This window comes from Phragmites australis, chromosome 5, assembly GCF_958298935.1.
Source record: "Phragmites australis chromosome 5, lpPhrAust1.1, whole genome shotgun sequence".
NCBI lineage: Eukaryota > Viridiplantae > Streptophyta > Magnoliopsida > Poales > Poaceae > Phragmites > Phragmites australis.
Window position 1 is genome coordinate 23,717,034 of NC_084925.1, and position 8,969 is coordinate 23,726,002.

At 40.7% G+C, this 8,969-nt stretch overlaps 1 protein-coding gene across 1 annotated transcript; it reads right to left on the bottom strand.

The window, feature by feature from the left end:
- Window positions 1-5,980: 5,980 nt before the first annotated feature.
- LOC133917509 (uncharacterized) lies at window positions 5,981-7,117 on the bottom strand. The gene has a single exon (XM_062361395.1). It carries the CDS (start codon window positions 6,928-6,930, stop codon window positions 6,256-6,258), a length of 675 nt encoding a protein of 224 aa, XP_062217379.1. The 5' UTR covers window positions 6,931-7,117; the 3' UTR covers window positions 5,981-6,255.
- Window positions 7,118-8,969: the final 1,852 nt, after the last annotated feature.

Genomic DNA, 8,969 nt, shown 5'->3' on the forward strand with positions numbered 1-8,969 from the left:
ACTAGTTAAATCTTATGATTACTGATTGTAATGGTGTCCTTATGGTGTTGGATAAGATTGAAGAGATTAGACCTCTATCCATTCAAGAGAAAAACTTCAGAATGATCCTCAAAAGGCATATCCTAAAGCTCCTGCATTGCAAAAATAAATATTGGAGAAAAGGTGCTCCATCAGATGGGTGAAGTTTGGTGATGAAATAACCAAATTCTTCCATGCTGTAGCTACCGAAAGATTCAGGAAAAACATAATTACCTTTCTTAAACCTCATGAGGGAAGGCTTGTTAGTAACCATGAGGAAAATGCCGCAGTGTTGTATAATACATTCAAGTCTAGAATGGGTTCCTGAAGCAGCCCAAAAATGTGGTTTAACCTAAATGATCCTGTCCAGTCCTTTGAACATCTTGAAAGCCTCTCTCTAATCCTTTTTTCCAAGCTGGAAATTGGCATGGTCATCAAAGAAATGTCCTCAGATAAATCCCCAGGGCTAGATGGGTTCAATGGCTTGTTCATTAAGAAATATTAGCATGTTATCAATGATGACTTTTATTCGCTGTGTGAGGACTTTTATCATGGCTCCATTGACCTCCAAGCTATAAACAGTTCTTTCATCATTCTGATCCAAAAAAAAAACCGGTGGCAGTGAAAGATTATATGCCTATTTCTCTGCTCAACATTAGTATAAAGTTGATTACCAAGCTACTTGCTAATAGATTTCAAAGAGTGATCATTCCTTTAATCCACAAGAATCAATATGGTTTCATCAAATCGAGAACCATCTAAGATTGCCTTGCCTGGGCATATGAATATTTACACCAATGCCATCATTCAAAAAATGAAATTGTCATTTTGAAACTTGATTTTGAAAAAAGCCTTTGACATTGTGGAACACAGTGTCATTCTTCTTATGTTTCCATAGCTTGGCTTTAGCCAACGATGGATCAATTGGATGGAGAATATCCTGAATACTGCCCCCTCAGTTGTGCTTCTCAATGGTGCACCAAGGAAATCCTTTAGGTGCAGAAACGGGGCATAAGGCAAGGGGACCCCCTTTCACCCCTTCTTTTTGTTCTTGCAGCAAACCTCCTTCAGTGTATCATCAACAATGCCCGCACAAATGGTATCATCTCCATGCCTATTCAGATGACAGTGGACCAAGATTTTCCAATTTTACAATATGCAGATGATACCTTGTTGTTCTTGAATGGCTCTCAAAAGGAGCTATCCAAGATTATTCTAATTTACAGTATGCAGATTCTGCTTGAAGGAGATTCTTACTTCCATCATTGCCTCCACTGGACTGAAGGTCAACTTTGATAAATTATGTCTAGTTCCTATCGGTATTGATAATGGAAGAGCTTCTCAATTGGCTAGAGTCTTTAGATATTCTTTTGGCAAGCTCCCTTTTACTTATCTTGGCCTACCTCTCGGGACCACCTGCCCAAAAATTGAGGATCATTCCCCACTCATGAACAATGTGGAAAGAAGATTATCTGCTATCTTCAACTTCCTTACAATGGCTGGTAGGTTAGAAATAGTGAATTCGGTACTGTCAACTCTTCCAACATACTCTATGTGCACCCTCAAATTACCCTATGGAGTTATTCAAAGTATCGACAGACCTAGAAGACAATGTTTGTGGCGTGGTTCGGATATAAACATCTCTAAGAAACCCCTGGTGGCCTAGGAAAAGGTTTGTAGGCTAAAAAGAAATGGAGGTTTGGGAGTGGTCAATCTTCAATTGCAAAATGAAGCTCTTCTCTTGAAGTATCTTCACAAATTCTACAACAAGCAGAACCTCGCTTAGGTTCAACTAATCTGGAATACCTATTACACCAACCACTCAGTGCCTCATGTTGCCAATAACAGAGCTCCATTTGGTGGAAAGGCATCCTTAAGTTTGTAGACCACTTTTGGGGCATATCCTGCTGTAGTCTTGGCAATGGTCAAATAGCTTTGCTTTTGTTGGATCTTTGGGGCGATGTCTTGCTTAAGTATTAGTTGCCCAGACTGTTTTCTTATGCCAAGAATGAGCATTTTTCAATGGCTGCCTTCAGAGAAGACATATCCATTCACAAACACTTTCATATCCCTCTCTCAAAACAAGCTTTGCAGGATCTCGTAGTGTTGCATACTAAACGAAATCTCCTCAAGACTCAAACTAGAACGATGAATGGCACTATATTTGGGGAAATGGTACATACACAACAAAGAAATTCTACAACTACCCTTTTAGAAACATCCAACTGCCACCTCCCCAATGCTGGATCTGGAAGGCTACTTGTAGCAGGAAACTCAAAGTTTTTACATGGTTACTGCTAATGGACAGACTCAATACCAGAAACATTCTAAAAAGGAAAAGACTTAAGATTGAAGGAAAGAACTACAATTATATGATGTGTACTAGTAACTATGAATAAACCGTTTTCATCTCTTTTTCTCTTGCCCCTTTACTACCAACTGTTTGTACTTTATCCAGATGCCTTGGGACCTCAATCTTCAATTCTTCATGATGATGCAAAAGGCTACAAAAGATTTTCAGAAGCCCTTCTTTAGCAGATCTATATTATCGCTACTTGGAGCATCTGGAAGCAGAGAAACAACCTTATTTTTAGAAATGTCAGGCCTTCCTTCCTTGGATGAAAGGATTGTTTCACTTTTGAATTTTTTTTACAGTTAAATAGGGTCAGTGAGCCTTTGAAATTGCTGGTGTCCTCTGGCTCTCCTCTCTTGTATAGTTTTCTCTCTCTTCTAGTCTAGGTCTCTCTGTTTTTTCCTCTCATTTGTTTTTCTCCCTTGTTATATATAATATATTTACCACAGTTGGGTCTTCACTTACTGTTTTCCTTTCAAAAAAAAAACAAATATACTGGAAGACAAAATACTGATATAGGAAATATGTAGAAGACAAAATACAATGAACTGATGGGACAGTTGCACATTTGCATTAGTTAGCTAAGATCCAAAAATACAGGTACGGGAAGACAAAATTCAAACTAGAACATGTTACCACTTACCAGTCTGTCATACAATCAGCAGAATGCTAATGCCTGTTGGGGTTCTGATGTATACGGGTTAAATTATTAACATGTTGATTGCCCAAATATCGAACAGATCGACTTCAGTGTATATGTTGTCATGTCATTGACACATTTCATACTAATGTAGACTTGACGTGTTCTCATTTATATACCATGGAGTATGATGCTTGGCATCAGCTTTCTGACATCATACTAGGACAAGGAACAAAAGAACACACAATCTCATGTTAGCCTCCTACTGATCTTCTTTCCCATCTGCCACAGATCGGTTTCTAATATTTTGTTCAGGCCTTTCACATGTAAGTAAGCAATTAAGCATGCCATAGTTTTTTCCTCTACCATTAATCATGCCTTAGTTACGCTGACAAACTTGTGCATTCTAAAACCAAGTCCCCATTCACATTTGATAGGGACTGTACACTGTACTTATATGTCATTGAGGAATTACACTTGTGCTTTTTATAGTACAAGTTGGATGATATTCAGTTTGTGGTGCATCCAAGTTCAACTCCCAGGAATTTTGTTATATTTATCTTTGTATTGTTTCCAGCAAATGCTTCCGTCAGTAATGTATTGGTTGATTCTGTCAAAAGAAAATGTACTGTTAATTTCTGCCTTTTGCTTACAGCAGTAATTGATTACCTCTATTCTCAGTTTAGTCAAGATTTACTGTTAATTCTATTTGTGATAAAAAAAATAGTAAACTCCTTTTTCTTTTTTAGTTTGATATAGGTTTAGTAGATCTTGTCAACATATCTTGTGGTGAAACCGTGAAATGTTGTGGACTGTTTAATGTAGATTATAGTGATGTTGTTTGTAAAGCTGCTGAATGTCCATAGTTTTATGGATAAACAATTCTCTAAATTTACAACACCAGTTGTTTAATATCGAAACAGAAACAAAATTCACCAATCGGTTGAATGAATTCGCAGTTCAACTGGCTATTGATTTAGTCAATCTTACTGCTACTCTATTTTTATGTGATCGGATAATTTCTCAATTCCCTACATGGCTAGATTATGGTTTATGGTTTTATGTGAACATGTAGAGAACGGGAGAAAATCAAAGTTTGTTGTGCTGCTTGTGCAGCTTATTGCAGTGATAGTGGACTTCGGCTGGTATCGGTGTTTGGCAAAAGCTGATTATAGATTACAACTGCATGCATGAAATCTGCCACTAGTGAGGCCATGGTGACATATCTGCTGAAAATTATCATTTTGGTTTGGTTTAAGCATCAAATCAACGTCAAAATTCTTAAACAAATTAAGGGTATAGTATATGGAGTACTGCATATATAGCGGGTTCCTAAAATGTTCTCAGGGTTCAAGTTTTCGCTTAAAAAGTAATTTGACTAGATATTCCCATACGTCCACTGCATCAACTTTCTGGCATATGCGTTTGGTATCCTACTTGGCCTATGATGAAATTGAGCTTGCCACTTTGCCTCTGGTTGTGCTGAATATTAAAGGTACCATTCTTTGGCAACCAATCCAGGAATTACTTTTGTAGTTGTGAACTTGGGATGAAATAGAATACTGGAACAAAACTTGAGTTAATTTATTTTGTAGTTCTGTGAAGTTGATATAAGGAAAATGTCTAATTTGTTTCTGCTGTTATTTCGGTTGGTTTGTACTTTCCTCCGAGAGAAAACTACTTCTATTTGTAATACTAAAAGGTGAAAGTTGATGATATGATGTAAAATACGAGTTTCTGAGAACTTCTTACAAAATAGTATTTGATCCTATATCGGAAGAGGTGGTGAATTTGTCTGATGTTGGAAGTGATCCACTCTTATTTCGTGTCTAGCGCCATTGCACTGGGCCTTCAGCCATTGTGTAAAAATCCTGTGGACAAGGCACATGCCATCCTGTACTTTTTTAGCTGTTGAAGAATCTGGTTCCATTTTTATTTGTTTCTATAGTTCAGGTTAAAATTGGAAATTCTTCACTCCCTTATTTCGGTATTTCTATTGGTAGAAACCATATAATTTGGCCCCTTCCATGAAACAAATATCATCATCAGTACCTGCTCATTTGTTGGAACGCAAATTCGACATGGGCAACAAGTTCTACTAAGGCAAGCAGTGGTGGAATGCTGCATGGTTGAATCGAATGGAATAGTAATCCTTTTTGAGAACGAATGGGTGGCCTGATATTTTCGACAATTTTAGTGTGCCTTTCTTAAAGTGTCTAGATTTCAAATGTGTAAGTTGAGTGTTCAGGCACTTTATTTGTTCCTTTCACAAAAGAAAACTTCAGCAGTTTCTGCAAGTACTTGCATCTATTGTGGAACTGTTTAATCATTTTTAGACTAGTCTAATATGGGCTAATCTAGGGCATTCTGTGATTGGCTAATGATAGGATGCTCATAGAACGATGACGTGGTACATCAAGTAATTGAATAACGAAAATATTGATTGATCACAAACAGGATCCCCCGGATCCCACTATTGAAAATTGCAACTGAAGCACCTCAAATATTGTACGGCAACAATTCAAGATATTTGACCAGGTGAAGTCAAAATATATACACCATGGATTTATATTTTTGAAGCCATGTTTTGTGAAACAAGATGGTTTAAAACGGATCGCGAATTGGATGGTCAAAAACCTAAAGATACAAAGTTCTAAAGGTTGGAAATGATCCCCTTTTTTAGGGCGCTTGGAAATAATCAATTTTTTAGGGCGCTTGGAAATAATTCGTGTAGTGGTAACATCAGGTAATTCTGCCTTTAGTACGGTGGCTGTGAGCCTGTGACTAATCTGTCGCACAACCCATCTCGTGATACTTGGGGTGGGGGGTTCTGTCTCTTGAATGGGAGCTAGAGAGCGTGACAGGGCACGCATCTAAAATACGAAAGTAGGTTTACCACTTCAAGACAATTGGAATGCGGGATTTTCACAGGAATTCTACAGTAAGCAGTCAGCTCAATTTCCGTAGAATTGGGGAAAAAACAACATGCGTTCTGAACGGGACATAGGAACCCGCATTTTTATGGCCGTTATACAACTTGATCGAGTACATCAATTCTCCCTTAAAAAGGAGCATGAGTACATTCCAACTCAAATACCTCCGACTTCACTCCAAGAAACAAACTCAATTTCTTGTCATTTATTCTAAGTAACTACATCCCCCAGACTCTTCCTTAATTATTTAATTAGATCAACCATTACCATGCGGCGCAAGACCAGTTAATAATTGATCCACTGAATGATATTCAGGCGCCCCTCTCGAGCATCTCGCAGAACCTCTTGAAGGACTCGAGCTTCTGCAGCTTCATCTGGTCGTGGAACCTCCGGATGAACACGTCGGCGACGCGGTCGATCTCATCCTCCAGCCTGAACTCCGCGCCGCAACCCTCCGCCGCGCCGCGCGCCAGCTCGATCGCCGACCCCGCGTTCGCAATGAGCTGCTTCTCGCCGTCCACGCCGTAGTGGTCGTGGACCTCCTCCTCGCCGGCCAGCGGTGAGCTCGCGAGGCCGGCGCCGCCGTCCCGCTCCAAGGCGAAGCTCGGCAGGCTGCTGAGCAGCACGATGGCCCTGGTCTCCTGCTCCACGACGAAGCTCGGCAGGCTCTGCAGCACCGCGGCCTTTCTGCCTCCGCCGGCGAGAAGTTCGGCATGCTTGCCTGCACCACGGCTCGCGCCTTCATCCCCGCCGCCGTAGTGGCTGGCCACCGCATTGGCGTAGCCGCCCTGGCCGCCGCCGCTCATGATGGCGTGGATCTTGCTCTGGATGGCGCTGACCAGGAGCTTCTTGTTGCGCATGATGCCGAGGACGATGAGGCGCGTCCTCAGGGAGTTGGCCTTGGTGCCCATCGCCGTGGACCTCGCCTTCACCGCCGCGACAATGGCGGAGAAGAGCTGCTTCAAGTACTTGGACGCCTTCTTCATCTTCTCCAAATGATCAAGAAACGCAGCTTAGTTGATCGACACAGTGCACAAATGAGAGATCAACTGGTGCTGCTGTTGATCGCTACTAGTGGCTGGCGCTACCTAGTTAGTAGTGTACGTGCAACTGCATGCATGCATGCAATGCATGTACTAGGGTGCTTTGACATGGAGTTTGCTCTGAAGGGTTTCATGGGTATATATAGGGGTGGTGAGATGAGATTGAAATGGTTCATCACCATAATCTTCTTCTTCCAGGAAGCTTCAGCATCACATGGATGCAAAGTTACATGAATGGTAGCCAGGAATTATGGGCATGCACTGAGAAAAGGAGGGGCAGAAACAAGCAGAAAGTAACCAACATGCATCGATTCAAGGCTGCTGATCGATTAAAGCAAAAGTGGTAACAAAAGATGATGCGTAGGCAAGGTAAAGTGACAGAGACACCCAATGCAATATGTGTTGCATCATCCATAAAAGTTGATGATGTTTTGTGTCATGGTCCCAATCATGGGTTCCATGGATCCAAGCTAGTAGCTAGCTTGCCCATATATGCGCAACAGTTGTGCAAGTTGCCATGAGTTGATTTGCCTCTTTTTGAGGATTTGGTGAAATATCTTGTGCGCTTATATATGGAGCTGCAACTTGCAACTGTGCTAGATTGAGTTTGCAGCTTCGAGTGTTTGCTTGTCATTGTCGAGTACTTTTCTCCTATTCAAAGACTGGTCATTTTTTCAAACCCAGTAGCATCCAAGAGTTGAAAGGCGTGTAAAAGATAGACTGACTTTGCAGTAACAGGAACTTAATGGTTTCAAGAGACTACGTAAAAAACAGATATAGGTGACAAATGATTATAGTCATGGGTGATGACCGTCACTCTAAATATGTCATTGATGATGAGTCATTAGAGACGGGTACGGATCCGTTACTAATGATGAATAAAAGCGATAGGTAATAACTGTTACCCATCATCTATAAATATCTCCCATGTGCTGTGGAGAAATATATAGGTGACGGGTGACCTCTTAATCCATCACTTATATTGTATAATAGGTTACCCGTCACTTATAGCTTCATATAGGTGACGGGTGACCTCTTCACCCGTCACTTATATCGTCTAATAAGTGACGGTTATGTGTCTCTTGCTCTGTAGGAATGAGTTGTTTCCTGGCTGCATCCTGAAACGTAGTTAGGATTTGACAGTCATCTTCTCCCTGCAAACAATAGCAACACATCCAAATACATATCGACAAACACACTTGTATAAGAACTCGCTTCATCACAGAATTGTAAATATTACAAAGTTCAAATGAATTCATTACAGAATCATAAATGTTTCAAAGTTCTGACCAACTTGTAATTACATAAGACTTCACAACCTAGGGCTTCTATAGTGGAACTCGCCCTATGGACTGATGATTTCGGACACCATGAACTCAGCGATCCAGGAGTGCACCCGTGTCGAGAAACATACAATTGTATTTCTGCATAAGTTAACCCGTAACCAACATCATGTTATCATGGAATTACACTAATTATCGAAATTAGTCACGAACAATCTTGTATTGGACTTACATCGGGGGATTTGATATTCTTTGCTTGAAGCGTGAGGAGCATGTTCCACGCAGCATAGAATCCGCAGGTGTTGTCCGGTGGTTGTTGGTGGCATTGCTGAAAATAAACTTTACTGTTAGATGAAAAGAAAAAAACAGCAACAAAGAATATTTGGTAATCTGTTTGGTAGCACTTACCGCGTACCCGGTCTTGTGTGTCAGCTTGCGGTTGGCTTTCACGTCGTAGTCAGGTTGAGCTCGAAGGTACTTGTCATCATCTCTGAGATCATGATCCATTTCACTGGGTGTAAGTCTTTGATCCACATTGTCAGTATGGAGGGTCTGATCCATCTCTCCCTCGTTAAGGCCTTTTTCGCCATGTTTATTCCAACATATATAATTCTCTTTAAATCCACACATGACCTGTGTGCATGGATATTGTTTGGTTTCGAGAACTTTTTTTCATTCCTGCAGTCGCGACACGGACAA

Bases quoted from the DNA above. Each gene is read 5' to 3' on its own strand.
- LOC133917509 (XM_062361395.1), bottom strand. From the start codon at position 6,930: ATGAAGAAGGCGTCCAAGTACTTGAAGCAGCTCTTCTCCGCCATTGTC.